We start from the raw sequence: 15,998 nt of genomic DNA, 5'->3' as shown, positions 1-15,998 counted from the left end.
CACTAATAATTCAACAGGGTTTCAAAAATATAACCTAATAGTACTGTATCATACAAACTCTGATATGTTTCACAATGAACATTTCCAAGTGTACATCAAAATGTTTAAAATAATATTTTTACCCTAAAAGAATGATCAGTTTCTTATCTGGAAATATTCCCTGTGAGATTCATCAATACAAACTAATGGGTATCTTCATGCTACCCCTGTCAATCAGACACTCCCAATCAGGTTGAAAATTGTCCCTTGCACACACATACTCTTCTCCAGCAGAGAACATACCTACTTGTAAAAGGAAAACAGAGAAATAGGGAAAGCAGCATCCAAGCAATGGGTATGCATAACCCTGAATAAACAGAAGGTGACCAAATTCTTTCATGTGGATGAATGGATGGACGGACAGATGGATGGACAGTTATTACTGCCACCTATAGTTAAAGACGTCCAACATTCCCATTATAAGACCCTATTTTACAGTTGTTCATAGAAACCATTGACAAATTTTAACCATTTGGGCTTTTTTCCCCATGTTGAATGTCTGCCTCAGGATGTTTTTTTTTTTTAAATTTCAGTAAAAATGATTCAGCCATTCCTAAGAACAAATTTAAATTATTTTCTCTCACATTCAAAAATTCTTACAACTGTTTCACTGAGAAGCTCTTGCATCTCCATGCTTTGAAGCAGAGATTTGAAATTTGGCAGGGAGTCACTGTGATGTCAGGGATGTATCTTTTGCTGTTTATGTGAAAATCTACCTATTTGGCCAAGTTATAAACCTCTAAAAATTCACAGATTGCACATGCTCAGTAGAGACTTGTTAATTCAGCAGCTCAGTTATCTCAAGAAGATTCTGTCTGCAATGGGCATGCTCCAACTCCTGGCTGCAGAAGGGGAGCAGGGCTTTTCTTGCAATTGCTCCCCCCTGCTACAGAGCCAGTTACAGGAACAGAAAGCAGGGAGATTCTCTGTCCTATGCTCTCAGTGCTCCAGCTGTTCATGCCCAGAAAGCAAGCAAGAAGAAGCTGGTGCATCTGAGTATGGAAGTATGGGGTAGGGGAAGAAACGTGTCTTGAGTCCTGTGGAAAAAATATCATATGAATATGTAGCTAAAGACTTCATCATAATCCATATGCACAAGGAGCTAAATTAAGAATGTACAGGCAACCATAATTCTAGCATGTCTTAACTTTTGAGTGCATCACTTGCAACTTTAACATTGTTTTAATGTGGTTTTTTTTAAAATTTAATTTCCTGTGTTTTTTAAAACACAAATTGAAAAAAAGTCCATCACATAGAACCATACTGACCTCTATGTGGACCACCAGCAGGGTTGAGATCTTTAGATCCACAGCATAGCCTTCTATCACTTTAACTAACAGAACAAGAGGTAGCAATAGAAGGCTGTAAACTATGTGGACTTGCCACTAGAGGAGGATTCAGAGTAACAGCCGTGTTAGTCTGTATTCGCAAAAAGAAAAGGAGTATTTGTGGCACCTTAGAGACTAACCAATTTATTTGAGCATGAGCTTTCGTGAGCTACAGCTGCATCCGATGAAGTGAGCTGTAGCTCACGAAAGCTCATGCTCAAATAAATTGGTTAGTCTCTAAGGTGCCACAAGTACTCCTTTTCTTTTAGAGGAGGATTGAGGCACTCTGCATTTGTGTTTCCTTTGCTGTCAGCAAATAGCTATGAATGTTGACACTCAGGACCTGGGTTAGATTCCAGGTTCTTTGGAGAAGTGCTTTCCAGTGTGTTACAGACCTTTTTGCCCCATCCCATCCTCATCCTCTAATGCCTTTCCCTGTCCCCCTTTCTGCCCCTATCCCCAGCTCCTCCTCCTTCTCTCTGGTTCCTGCCCATCCTGTAGCCTCTGGCAGTGTTCTGTCCCCATCCATGGCTCCTGCCATACCACACACACACTGCTCCTGACCCTTTGCCCTATCATTGTTCCTACCACCATCTTCTGCTCCCCCTGCTCTTGCCCTTATCCCTTTGCATCTACTCCTTTTCCTCCATCCCCTATTCCTCATCCTTTTACATTCAAGTCAGGCTGCTTCCTCCTCATCTTCCATGCTGCCTGAGCCCCATTAGAAGCAACATTGAAAGCACAGGAGAGAGAGTTCCCCTGCTCTCAGTTTCGGTGCCCTGGCAACTCAGAGGAGAAAGGGAAAATCCAGCCCAGCCCAAGGGATGGCCTAAACGCAATCCAATTGGTATGTAGGAGCTATAAGGGGATGAAGCATTCTTGATGCTCATTGAAATCTTCAGAGAATTTAGCTGCCAGTTTCTAACAAGTCTCTACTATACTTGTGCAAACTGATTTTTTTTCCTTGGCATAATTGAGTGACTTTCCACACGGACACCAAAGTCAGGGCCGAATTAACTCTCCTGTGGGCCCAGGGCTATAAGATTTTGTGGGGCCCTTGCATACAAGTCTTTTTCCTAATTTAAAACAAAATTATCACAATTATGGCATTGAGGCTATTAACACTATATTAAGCTTGCCTTTTAATTAACATAAAGCAGTTCTGTGGTTACATTTCAGTTTTAAAACATGTAGAATATAGTTAAATTAATTCAAAATAGCCTACTTCTTACTTTAAAACAGCTGTAATAATAATTTCTTTCTGGGAGGGAGTTTGGGTGCAGGAGGGGGCTAGAGGCTGGGGCAGATTGTTGGGGCTCAGGAGACGGAGAGGGAGAGGGGTGCGGTCTTTGGGAAGGAGTTTAGTACAGGACGGGATTCTGACCTGGGGCAGCGAGTTGGAGTGCAGGAGGGGGTGTGAGGTGCAGGCTCCGGCTGGGAGGTTAGGAGGTGCTGTGCTGCTGGATTTTTAGCGGCCGGGAGATTGTGATCGACTGGCAGAGGCTCCAGGATTGTACAGTCAATCATGATCAACAGGTTGGTCACCGTTGAATTGTATATAATTATGGATTTATTTTTGCAGGGCCCCCTAAGCCCGAGGCCCTGGGCTGCAGCCCCTAAAGCCCCTGGGCTAATCCAGCCCAGATCAAGGTGACGTAACATGTATAACACACAAGAGATCAACAATACTGGACTGCAGAATAGCTTTTAAAACCTGCCTAAATTGGATTTCTCTCTTTAATCCAGGAAACACAGATGCCTGGGCTGCAAGTATCTGACTACTTTACAGCTAAATGGAGACTGAAGATGTACAAAGCCAGACAACTGCCGGGATAGAACTCTCAATATGGTTGGCAGTCTTGCTTGATTAGTCTAACTGTCTAGATAGCGAATCTTCATAATGTAACATTCCTCAAAAAACAAACAAAAAATACTGAGGAAATTCATGTAAGATTGTTAGAAAAACAGAGCCTAAGTGAAAACACTAACTCATCCTGGATCAAGACCAACTGCCGTTTTGTAAACAGAGTTGGCTATTTTTGCAGCAACAGGTGTGAGATTACAGCAACACTTCAAGATCATTCCCCCTCTACTCCCTCCTCCAGGCATTAAGCAAACAGATCTGTTTTTGTTTTTAAAGAGCGCTTATGTTAACCACAAGCTTTAAGAACATTAGAGATCTCACAAAACATTCACATTAAATACTTTTGAATAAAGAAAAATCTGTACAATCCTGTTATAAGGTTATTACCAATTCTGAAACCCTTTTAAAAACTAAGTCACCTGTTTTTGTAGTTTAGCAAGTGTTTTGTGTGTGGGGTTTCTGTTAACTAAAAAAAAAAAAAATCACTAGTTTTAATCTCAAAGGTTTCACAGAAATATGCCCCTCAAAATAATTTATTAAAACCTGAATGAACATTCAGGGAAAAAAATATAACAGACCTCTAAGTAGCCCTGTGACTTAAGTGAACAGATAATAAAAAGAGATGAGACACTAAGCATTTTCTGATACAGTACTTAGTCCTCTTGGAAGGAATCAACTCCTATGTTCTCTGGATTTGGTCTGGTGACAGGCCTGTCAATTCTACTGAGTATGGCGTCCCCAGTCACACAGACATGTCTCTTCCTGGTGCTGGTATGAATCGGTCTTACGTTCTTTCTTGCAGTCCCCTCTACATTATCGTTACTTCTTCCTTAGGCTCTTCTCCCTGGCTATCTCCACCATCTGCTCCTCTCTTCTGCAGGGACTGGCTTCCCTTCTTTTTTTCCTGACAACCTTATGTTCAGCCTGTTTCTCTCCTCCTCATTCCCCAGTGCAGCAAACCTGTTATCCAACTTGTTTTCACCACCACTAGCTGGTGTCTTCCTCTGCTTTGTCCTCATGGTCACATTCTTCCATGGATTACCCTGTTCTTCCAGCTGTTCACTCTCCAAGTCCTTTTGTTTGGCAGATGTCTGCAAATCTTGAGCTGTCTGTGGTATCTCCATCTTCAAATCCCCATATAAATTCCATCATTGTCTCCAGCTGCATGTCCAATCCTTGGATCTTCTCTGCCATGAACTCTATTAGGTAACATTTCAAACATAGGTGACTTCCATCAGATGCTCTCTCAACAATGAAGTATATCCCACAGCTTCTGCATCCAACCATCTTCTTTGTCTCTTCTCCTCCTCAGGTCACTTCTAGTGCTGTCACAGGAGCCACTGTTGTCTTCACTTCCTAGATCCTATTCCTAGGGAAAAAAGGGGAAGGGAGGGAATCCTCCCCCGAAACTCCCACATAAACTCCACCGTTAGCCACCTATCAACTGACAATTAAGTGTCATTTAAAGGACAACACCAGAACAGAACCATTGGTTTTGAGGACTCTGGCTTGATCCCCTACTGAGCCTATAAAACTGGTTTGACTAGCAGCAAACAAGACCTCCCAAGCACAGAACAACAAAACCCTATGGCAGGATTTAAAGTGACACTCTAAAGAGAGGCAGTTGTTTTTCAGAGAACCAGACAGACATAGAGGATCCTGCTGAGGGTGTCTGAAGAAGTTAGGACTGCCTAGGTCACCATCAGGGGATGGGAAGTCTTTAAGTAAAAGACATGCATATAACTGTTGTTTTAAAATCCTTTTTCCCTAAAAGCTTTGTTCTCACTGCTAAATAAACAATACTTTTGATTTAAGAAAGCTTTTTGTTACTATATACCACCAGTCACAGACTCCCAAAGGGAAGAACAACAGGGGCCCGAATTCAGTCGGACCTGCAGGATAAGAACAGGTTACTGAAGCCCAGATCCTGGTCAAAAAATGGAAGAATTGTAAAATTTCATCCCAAGATAGGTAAAGGCATTAGGCCTGACACCAGAAAGACCAGAAAGGGGACAGAAGTGCAGCTAGCCCTGTAACAGAGCCCAACAGACTAATTTGCTCTATATTGACAAGGCTGAGCCTCTTTCCAAGTATCTGTCCAACCATGCACCTGCACATATCAGCTGGGTGGCATGTCCACTTCCCCAGATCAAAGTTACTCCATGTCCCTCTTACCTCTCTCTGACCCACATTCCATGATTCCCTTATGCACCGAGATTATTTCTATATACTGCACTTTAAATATTATCTCTATTGACTTTGAGAAGGTACACCAGGACTTGAGCAGCTACTGCTGTTTATGCTTCCTTTGATGAAATACTGGCACAGTTAGCTCCAATGTATGACCTCCCCTACACAGTTACACGGACAGTTTTCTCAATACCATAGCCAGTGTGCCAACATTCCGTCTCTGAATCCCACACCCATGCATGCCCTGCAGGGGGCCACCATATAGATTCCACTACAGGGCATTACTTTGCCTATCTTCTTATGTATGGGCACAGGACTCAGGAAATCCACAATCCCAACCTAATCTGGCAGCCCGGCTGCCAACAGCACAGGGAGCCTGCATTACAGGCTGCTGCTAGCTCCTGGAAAATCCAGGGGAAAAAGAAAAAACATTCAACCCTAATCTCTGTGCGCTCCACAAGCTCCACAGCTTTGGGCCATCCCCAAGTCCCCTGAGAAGGAACCTTCTGACCACTACACAGTAAGTGATTGCAGCCACTGGGAAAGTCCCTACCTCTCCCCCGCACAATTGGGGATGGGAAGGGAAGAGCTCCATCAGGCTATCAACCACCATACTTGCTAGGACTCACCCCCAGCCAAGGAGATATCTTCTCCTGGGGCAAGCAGGATTCATATCACCCTTACAGCAGGAAATAGAGCTTTTGTGCAAGGGGCTCAGGCTACTGCTGTATCCTTCTGTTCAACCAGATATAGAGCCCCTTCCTTATCTAAATATTCTTTAACCTGTTCTTTCTCTATTTTAGCTTGCATTCCTTCCCACTTGTTCATATTTCTTGTGTTCAGTATCTGGTCACCACAAACCTTCTTAATGAAGACTGAAGCAAAATAGGCATTAAACACCTCAGCTTTCTTGATGTCATCAGTTATTAGTTCTCCTTCCCCACAAGTAGAGGGCCTATACTTTCCTTCATCTTTCTCTTCCTACTAATGTATTTAAAGAACCTCCTCATATTGCCTTTTATGTCCCTTGCTACGAGTAACTCATTTTGGGCCTTACCATTTCTGATTTTGTTCCTACGTGCTATTCTTTTGTACTCCTCGTTAGAAATTTGTCCATATTTCCATTTTTTGTAAGATTCCTTTCTGATTTTCAGGTCATTACAAGAGCTCCTGATGGAGACATATTTGCATCTTACTATTCTTCCTACCTTTCCCTTGCATTGGTACAGTTTGCAGTTGTGCTTAAATATTGTCTCCTTGAAAAACTGCCAGCACTCCTTTTTCCCTTAGATTTTCTTCTAAGTCTGCTTTTTTGAAGTCCGTTGTCCTTATTCTGCTACTCTCCTTGCCTCCTTGCCTTGGAATCGTGAAATTTATCGTATTTCATGATCACTTTCACCCAAATTGTCTTCCACCTTCATATTCGCTACCAATTCATCCTGGTTGGCTAGAATCAAGTCTGTCCTCCACTTTCTGGAACAAAGAGTTGTTCCCAGTACATTCCAGGAACTTGCTGGAAATGTTGTATTTTGCCATATTACTTTTCCAGCAGATGTCTGGGTAGTTGAAGTCCCCCATTACTACCAGTTTTGGCGATATTTCTGTTATTTTTTCTAGAAACACCTCATCCACCTCCTCTTCGTGATTTGGTGGTCTATAGTAGACATCCATATCTTACTTCATTTTTAAATTTTAAATATTATTAATTTTTGGTGGTGCATTTTGATACTGAGGATAAGAAATATGAGCTTAGATATTCTAGATTATTCTATTAACTATTTTTTTGGATTATGTCCAATACTCATTTGGTGAATGTCTATTTTTCTGCAAAGAAGAGAGTAGAGTCCACCACTGTACTCAGCCCTCTTCTTCCAACTGGGTATACCAGGGTCATGTGGAATGCTATGTGGTGGGGCTGCTTTTCCTAGGTAAGTCTTCCCTGTGTCGTTTCCTCTTCATCTATTCCATTTTATTCACTGTACTAGTTCTCTTATTCTATTTTCTCACAGAATAGCCTCTGAAGGACTGTCTGACTTTTAGAATGGTTTGAATTCCCTTTTATACTGCTTTGTCCATCAGCTCTCACAAAGTTTTTTTCCATGATATTTTGATGCTGTCAGGAGCGGCTTTGCTTTGTTGTCTAGTTTCTAGGAACAGTAACCTATGCCTGTGTTGCTAGCCATAGCAGAGAAGTTAAAAGGATCTAAAGAGACATCTCAGTTAAATAATGCAACCAGGGGACTTTCTGAAACCTTGCTTCCAACCTCTGAGAATTTTTTTTTTTTTAACTTTCTAAGGGAAGAGGCTGGACAAGTTTTTCCATGCCAAAATCACTGAAGTGAGGTGGGAGGATGCCACAGAGGCCCTTAGTACACTTGAACTTACATTGTAGCTCCTTCTCAGGCATGAATCTATTCACCTGGTTGTTCCTGACCCTAATGAAATATTAGCCCACCAGCTTTTAACCATTGCACAGGAGAGCCTTGTTTTTGCTAGGTGGTGTTTAGAGAAATATAATGAACTAATTTTAAACCACAGAGAAAATACTGTTTAATTTCTGAACATCACTGAACAACGATGACAACATTGGAGCTCTTTCTTTGCAGAATTTGGAACAACTCATTGCATTAGATTATGCTCAATTCATCTTTGGAAGGTTATCATAGCAACCATACAAGCTAGGGATCTGATTCATTTTTAAAGGAAAGCTTAAATTCTGCAGAAGTTGATGCTATTCACTTGTGAAATATTCTTATTCACTGTGGGCAAATAGATTTTTCACACCCTTCAGATGAAGACAGAAGTAGCCAATGAATTACCATTGAGAATCAGAACCATAGGTCTGCTTGTTTGACATGAACTTTGTTTGACCCATAAAGTTATTGCTTCTTTGAACCCCATATCAGAACACACAGGATTTACCTATAGCAGACTTTCACACCAATGCTATTGTGATGACAACAGTTGTACTTGGGGGCTGTAACAGATGACTCACACGCTCTGTGGACTGGGCACAGATGGGGATGCATAACGCACACTGACTAATGGATTATGCTACCACGGATTCAGCTCGTCTAATAGTAGCAATACGGGACGTGTTGGTGCAGAAAGAGTACCAGAGGCCACTAGTGTTTTTCCATCATGTCATCTAGATATGTTCTGAAGAGGGTTAGACAATACAATAGTTAAAAATAACAGTAGGTACCAGAACCCTGTCTACACTAGCACTCTGACTGTTGATAAACCTCCAGTGGAGCTGAATCAACTCCTGCCCACTATATCTTGAATGTCAAAATACAGAGGACTAATTAGCAAGTCCCCATGAAGCATCTGACTAAACCCTTGTAAATAGGAACATAAAAGATACTGGTTGTAGGTTGCTCATGGGGACTGGACTCAAAGGCCCTTTACCACCACCTTGTTGTCCACTGGATCTTTGACCTCTTGCCATGGTTTTGCACAGGAAGAGGAAGGAACCCAAGGCGGGAGGTGTGGTCAAAAGCCATTGTTGATGAGGCAAGGTTCAAGTTGCTTGGCGGTAGTAATACAGACCTTGGAGGAACCACTGCACTGTCCACTTCCCACATTAGGTTTGGGGAGAGGAGTAGAAATATGCTGGCAATGGTAACAAAAGTGCAGATGACATACATCATTAATGTTTTTGAGGGAAATGCACCAAAGAGAAAATGTGACCAAAACTCTACAAATTTCTTAAAGGGACATCAACTTGAAATCTAATCGGCTTTTTGTTTAGTTGGGTTTTTTTTGTTATTGTTGTTTTAAAAGTTAAAAGCTGTATCAGATGCAACACCAACCCCCAAGTGTATCTGCCAAATTCTATAGCTTTGCAATCATATTTTCCTATTTTAAAAAATATTTCTTTCTCCTCTACGTCTGTGTGAAATATCCACTCAAATGGAAAATTCACTAACTATAGAAGGGAAAAGGTGCATTGGACTATATAGAATAACGTAAACTGGAAAACAAATGTGACTTTTAAGTTAACCATGTCTGTTTAATATTAATTGAGACTAAGTACCTCATGATTGATGACAGTCCAGCCACCAGATGAATCACTGTCACTGGAATTTTCAGACATTTTCAAAGTAGCTACAAGTGAAAATAAATCATGTTAGCATGAAACATATATCGTTATTGTAATTTTTTTCTAAAAAACAACAACTGAAAATGTATCCAGCTTAGAAAACCACAGATCACACAATTATAATACTTATACAATACTTTACAATTTACAGAATTGGAATAAACTGGAATAAAAAGAGCAGGTCTGTTTTGAAAAAAAAAAGGTATACTTTTGTATTTCAATATTTAAAACTATATTCTTGTAAAGTTAAGTAAATATTGAGTATATGGACTTTCTATATCAAGACCATGGGCAGTGTTTTTGGCCCTTATGGCTCCCCTTTTAGCCATCTAAAATGCTCAAAATGTGAGGAAAAAACTAAGTGCAATTATGTAATATATCCCAAGAATATTTCCTACAGACAGACAAACAATTAAAGATTAAAGGTAATTCCGAGTGCTTAAGATACCAAGCAACTATAATGAAAATGATTAAAACCATTACTTGTCATAGCAACTATGTTTCCCTGAGATGACTGATTATATGAATCCCCAGTGTTTGAAGTCCAGCAGGCTCCAAGGAAACAAACTTGGAATCTTTTAGAAAGTATAGTCTATTGGAGTTACTTCCACCCCAAGCCTCAAAACCAGGGTACAATCATTCTTCAATTCCTTCCACTAAGTAAGAAACCCTTAATAATGACTCCAAAGAAGTGGGGAATATGATGTGGGCATAGAAAGTAGATTGATGAGAACAAAACAATGTAAAGGTGGAATTTAGTTACAATAAACTGTGAACTTATAATTGCTGCTATAAGAGAGGGGTTAAGGAATGATTTTCAGAAAAGTAGATGTATGGTTGCAATTGATGTTTGTTTATTCCCATTTACCAATAAGATTCTGTTTTCTTCATTGTTAAAATGCAATCTAAGTTTCTAAACTCCCAAAAGACTAAAATGAAGACAGTTACAAGTTCTTCATTTTTAAAAAGATTTAATCTACTTAAAAAAGACAAAGTGGGTCAAACTTTATAAACAGGGTATACATTTATCACTTATAAAAAAAAATTCCAAGTAATCGGAAAACTATTGAATCATGCTGTATTAGCCATCCAACAGAATGGAAGAGTAAGTTTATGGGATACAAACGCTGAATAAAACTTCGACAAAGTGATGATTAAATTACTAACACAAGAAAAGAGAGTTATAACACTTTGGTTCATAAACACGCACTCTTTACCAGAAATTCTGCCAGTTCAAAATATTTCTGATGAGAGTACAAACATAGTATCTCGCTTAAATACATTTACTTCATTTATTACTGACCCTGCTGCCTTTATCCCTTTCTATATATTTAACCATATTTAGAAGATATGAACTAAACATGAAAAAGAACTCGTTTCAAAGATAAATGTCAATGTCACTCCATATGCAGAGCTGTAGCTAGGAATTTACAGAGGGAAAAATTACCTAATCTGTTTTCCTATTGTGTTTCTTAGAGTTACATTTGACCAATCCCTGCAGTCACCGCCAAATTTATTAGCAATTATTTTATAACATTCCATTTTCTCATTAAATTATGTTAAAATATTTAGGATTTCTACAGAGATATGGTAACAACCAGAACTGATCACTGCTAATAGATTAAGAATTCTTAATAATTAACAATTCAGATATCAATTTAGAATACTGAAAAACCAAAATAATTAAATTTTGGTCCATTTTAAAGAAAGGAAATTTACCTAAAGCAAAACACATTCATGCTTTCCATACAGATCCAGAAAGATACTAGCCAGTCCTGGGTTAATATATTTGGATTACCTAGGGGCCTTATTAAAAAAATCCACTAAAATCAATAGAAAGAGACTCATTAAAATGAATGAGCTTTGGGTCAGGTACGAGAAGGCTACCAAATACGATCTAAGAACTTGTCTACATGGGAGGGTTTAAACTGGATTAAGTCACTAGTCTGTTTTGAAAAAACTTAAGAATACACACCTCCATCCATTATAGTGAACTAACTCTGCATTTATTGCAAAATCTAGAATCCTCTTTCAAAGTGAAGTAAATTTGCTGTAAATTGAGTTAGTCCCGTTTATTGTTCATGTGCACATAATGCTGCTGTATATTACTTTGTCAGGACTCTAATGGCTATCCCACTGTTTTGCAGGTAACCATCACTGACCTGTCTGTTTAACTCTGTGCCGTCCCTTGCTCTGATGTGAAGATGACAGGATGTTCCTTCCCCTGTTTAAAAACTGGCAGGGTGCCAGATTTTGGCCATTGGCTTTGACTGGTGCAATATTACTCAAGAAGTCCTACAACATGATTTGTGCAGCTGCTTGGAGCCATGCTGAGACACTAGTTCTCATCACCATCTGAGAAGAACTGTTGCTGCAGGAAGTTCTTGTGGTCAGCCACCGGAATAAAGCTCTTTTTGTGGACATAGCTAAGCAGATGACTGTGAGGGGCCACCACCAGAATGCTAAACAATACAAGAAAAACTACGAACAGTTTTACCATCTCTGAGATTCCTCCAAGGCTGTGAAGAATCTCAGGGAAGAAAAGTCAGAAATGCATATGAAAAAAATGCTACCATACTCTCTCTCGAATATGAACAATAACCCACTGTGGGTTTTTCCTACTCTCACAACTGCAGGACCTGCAGTGGCTAGATCCTCACAGACAGGGCCTTTATCAACATCTCAGTGGCTGACTAACCTGAATGGGAGAAAGTAGAAAACTCAGGATGAAATATTTGCGGACCACACTGCAGAGCCCCAAAGAAAAACAAAAATAACGAAGAGGTGGAGGTGGTATTTTAGGACAGAGAGGGAAAATGACAGGGTGCTCTCCAGAGAGATTATGAGAGAGGCCAGAGACAGCATGGTAGTTGCCAGGGACAGCATTGCCATGTCAAAAGACAAGACTGAAAAGGATAGGGAGATACAGAGGCAACACAAAGCCAGAATGCCCTGGTGCAGCATTCTGCTGCTGTTGCTGTTACGGCAGCAGGCAATGCAAAATTCAAATCAGGACCCAGCCATGTTATGCAATTCCTGGAAACACAGGCTATTGGGAACAGTAACTCCTCCCAGCTGTATTCCTGCAGCATTGCTCCCAGAGGCCATTCCCTTCACAAACTCAGGGCAGCAAAAACAGTTGCATCTGATAGTCCACCTCTTGTGAGCCCTCAAAAGCCTCTGGTAACTTCGAGCCTCACCACTCAAACTCCAGAAATAGAGGACGTACTACTTCACACAATGCACAGTCAATCCATGGAACTCATTGCCAGGGGATGTTGTATCCTAAGCTTCTAACTGCAAAAAGCTGGGAGTGAACAACAGAGGATGGATCACTCGATAATTGCCCTGTTCTGTTAATTTCCTCTGAAGCATCTCACATTGGTTACTGTCTGAAGACAGGATACTGGGCTGGATGGACTACTTGTTTGACCCAGTACAGCCATTCTTATGTTTAGAAGGCCCATGAAAAAGAAGTACCAGAAGATAGGCATCTACTTGCCTGCAACTTTAAACCACTTCCTGCTTTGTGTTCTGTCCTGCACTGCACTGTTGTACTTTAAAACAATAGTGAAACAAAAAATATCAAAGAATTCTTTGTAGTTGTTAGATAACAGATTGCTGTTTAATGTATTGTTTAATAAGAAGAACCCGCTGTTGCAGTTAAAGGTTTATTTTTGTTCCATACTGATTATTAAACAACAAAAGCCTTTAAAAATTCATTCATAAGGAGTCATCAATATGTTTTACACAGAAAATCCTTAAGTTTGAAATAATTCATAGGGTTTTACAGAAGTAGCTAGGCAAAGACAAGGTAAAATAAGGAGTGTCCACAATGCCACACTTCCACTGCCCATAAAAAACACTAAACCACTCACAATCCATCCCACCCCTCTTTCACAGGTTAACAGCTGGATGCACAGCTGCCAATTTTCAGGTCACAGAATGAAAATAAAATAAAAACAATAGGCTACCCTGACAATATTGCCTTGAGTGTTTCCATTTTCTACTGAAAATCTTGTTGACTGCTTAAACTGCTGAGCAAGTCTCTGCACTTTAGCCTCCCACCCGCTGGTAAGGCTTTTTCCATTACTCTCACAAATGCTGTGCAACATGCAGTTATAATCTTAGGAAATTTTTTTTTTCTGCAACTCTCAACCTATTTCACAAATAGCACCATCTTCTTTTCAAATGGCCAAATGCACGTTTGACTATCATTCTGCAATTACTGAGGTGGTAAACAATCCCTTCTTTCTGTCCAAACAGCCTGTGCATGGCTTCTTTAACCAGAGAAGCAGAGGATAAGCTGGATCTCCTGGGATCTCCACACCGTTAATGTCCATAGTGGGTAAGCAGTCCTTCCTCCATTAAGGTAAACAAATTTGAGTTCTGAAAGATTCTAGAATCATGGACCATTACAAATCACCCGGCATTTATGTCTGTAAACCTGTCATGGTGGTCAACCTGCCCCTGGAGTACCATGGAGAAATAAACCTGTTTATAAATTCAGACCTGGATGCGCATGTGGGAATAAAAGGTACATGAGTCCCATCAATTTCCCCAATACAATTTAAGAACCCCATGGTGCAATTTCCATCAATAATCTGAGCATTACCAGGGTTTATAACCTGGTGCAACAGTACCTTTTTCTTGGAATGACCCATCTGCATGATAATGGTTCCAGCGGTTGATCTTGCCATGCTGAAGTGGTTGGCTATGGAGTGGTAACATTCAGGCATGGTCAGCTTCCAGATGGCAATGGCAACCCACTTCTCCACAGGTATGGATCACCAGCTGTGTACTCCTGGGTTAGTTCAGCACATAAAAAAGGTTGCCTTCCCCACCCTGTAATCTCTCACCACTGTTGATCATCCCCAGATCTGAAGAATGATGTTTTCCCACAAATCCATGCTTGTTTCCCAAACCTCAAAATAGCACCGCAGTGTGAAGCTGCTCTAAGATCCACTTCTACTCTCAATTGTTCCTCTTTTTTCCTTTGTCCTCATCCCACTTCCTCCCCCACTGAAACTGCTGGTGGAAGAGCTACTGCCATCACCACATCATCTGCTTGACAGTGCAGTGGATAAAGTCAAAGCCAAATTCATCTGCTTTGAGAGGTGAAATACAGCCCAAGCAGCCTCTACATATTTGCAGTTGCTAGAGTAGCAACATGGAACATTGTCAGGTCCACGCTGGCACTAGTCGAAAATGGCACTAGTCTACCCACACAGGAAAAATGGAACCGAGGCAATGGAAATAAGGGATTTTTAAAAATTTGAACCCATCTGGCTTCTGCTATATATCCCACAATTAACAACGAGAAAAATCCAGGGATGCACACTACTCAGCAGTAAAGCAACAGATCCCAGGATGTCCAACCAAGAACACCATGTGTTTAGTACACAGCCAGCTGCTGCCATGCGTACACACAATAAGAACTGAAAGACAGCACACACAACCTGTATGCATGCTATTATTTTGTCTTGGGTATATTATGAGTTACCTGATGTACATCAAAAACCTGCAGATTAACTGCACAGCACAGACAAGCCCTTATGGGCCTGGACAAATAAACTTTAGTTAATAGTGAGGTCCTATTCTCTGATGCCACATCTTTTGGATGTGGTTGGTGGTCTCCTTCAAACCTTCTCCCTCTACACTTAATCTTTTTCCTCTTTGAGTGGCCACTATGTAGTGTGCTATTATACCAAACAATGCATGACCACCTGGCAACAATTGCTATTCAGGATTCTGATGAGAACATAAAACATGTGTGCTATATCATCAGATCATTCAGATGCAATTATATAAAATTAACAGTCATCTTTTGGGTGACAGTGACTATCAACATCAGCACTTGCAGGGAGTACACTGGCATGTCTGACAATTTTCTTGGCTAAAATCCAATAAACAACACTGGTGATCTCAGATGCCCAAGTCTGAGGCTCCATATCCAAGACCACATCACAGAAGGAAATATATATTTTTGTATTACTATTACAATTAATATTACTATAAATTTCAAATCTCAGGTTTGTTTTTCTCACAACAGCCCCTCATTATCAGTGGAACACATTAAATTCATACCTTACTTCAAGACTGTAGCTTAAAAGGGCACTCAAATGTTTGAAATATTGTAAGACTGGTTTCTTCGCAGTAATTTTCCCTGTACTCAGCAGTCCATAATGTATTAGAGTAGCAAATTTAAAGATGCTAGCTCAAAAGGAACACAGAAGTCATGCCAGCAAGTCATCTCCTTATAAGCATCTGTATTATGTTAGATGCATGTTACTGCAAGATTTTCTCAATACATGGACAGCACAGCTGCTCTACCAAGTATCTGAACCAAAACTATGCTGGTGGATTTAGAAAAATGGAGAGGAAAAGTTGGGAGAGAAAGGGGAATAGGAAAAGAGGGAGCAATTAGAGAATGGAAGAGGCACTATAAGAAAATTAGACTAGTTGAGTGACT

The 15,998-nt window shown here is 40.4% G+C and overlaps 1 protein-coding gene across 9 annotated transcripts in view; it reads right to left on the bottom strand.

Annotated features, from left to right (window-relative positions):
* Positions 1 to 15,998, bottom strand: part of CCPG1 (cell cycle progression 1) — a 65,975-nt gene that overhangs the window by 35,235 nt on the left and 14,742 nt on the right. For 2 of the 9 annotated variants that reach the window (XM_073303801.1, XM_073303800.1), the window contains exons 1-2: positions 14,170 to 14,620; positions 9,461 to 9,531 (exon numbers count right to left, since the gene is read on the bottom strand). In XM_073303801.1, coding sequence (XP_073159902.1) covers positions 9,461 to 9,531; positions 14,170 to 14,257 — 159 coding nt within the window. In that variant the 5' untranslated portion in view covers positions 14,258 to 14,620. Of the gene's footprint in view, positions 1 to 122; positions 256 to 9,460; positions 9,532 to 14,169; positions 14,621 to 15,998 lie in introns of those variants that run through there. The other 7 variants (XM_073303798.1, XM_073303803.1, XM_073303804.1 and 4 more) reach the window with 5 other exon arrangements.

This window comes from Lepidochelys kempii, chromosome 10 (genome assembly GCF_965140265.1).
Source record: "Lepidochelys kempii isolate rLepKem1 chromosome 10, rLepKem1.hap2, whole genome shotgun sequence".
NCBI lineage: Eukaryota > Metazoa > Chordata > Testudines > Cheloniidae > Lepidochelys > Lepidochelys kempii.
The sequence above is the reverse complement of the archived record's forward strand: the minus strand, read 5'-3'. Positions and strand labels throughout refer to the sequence as shown.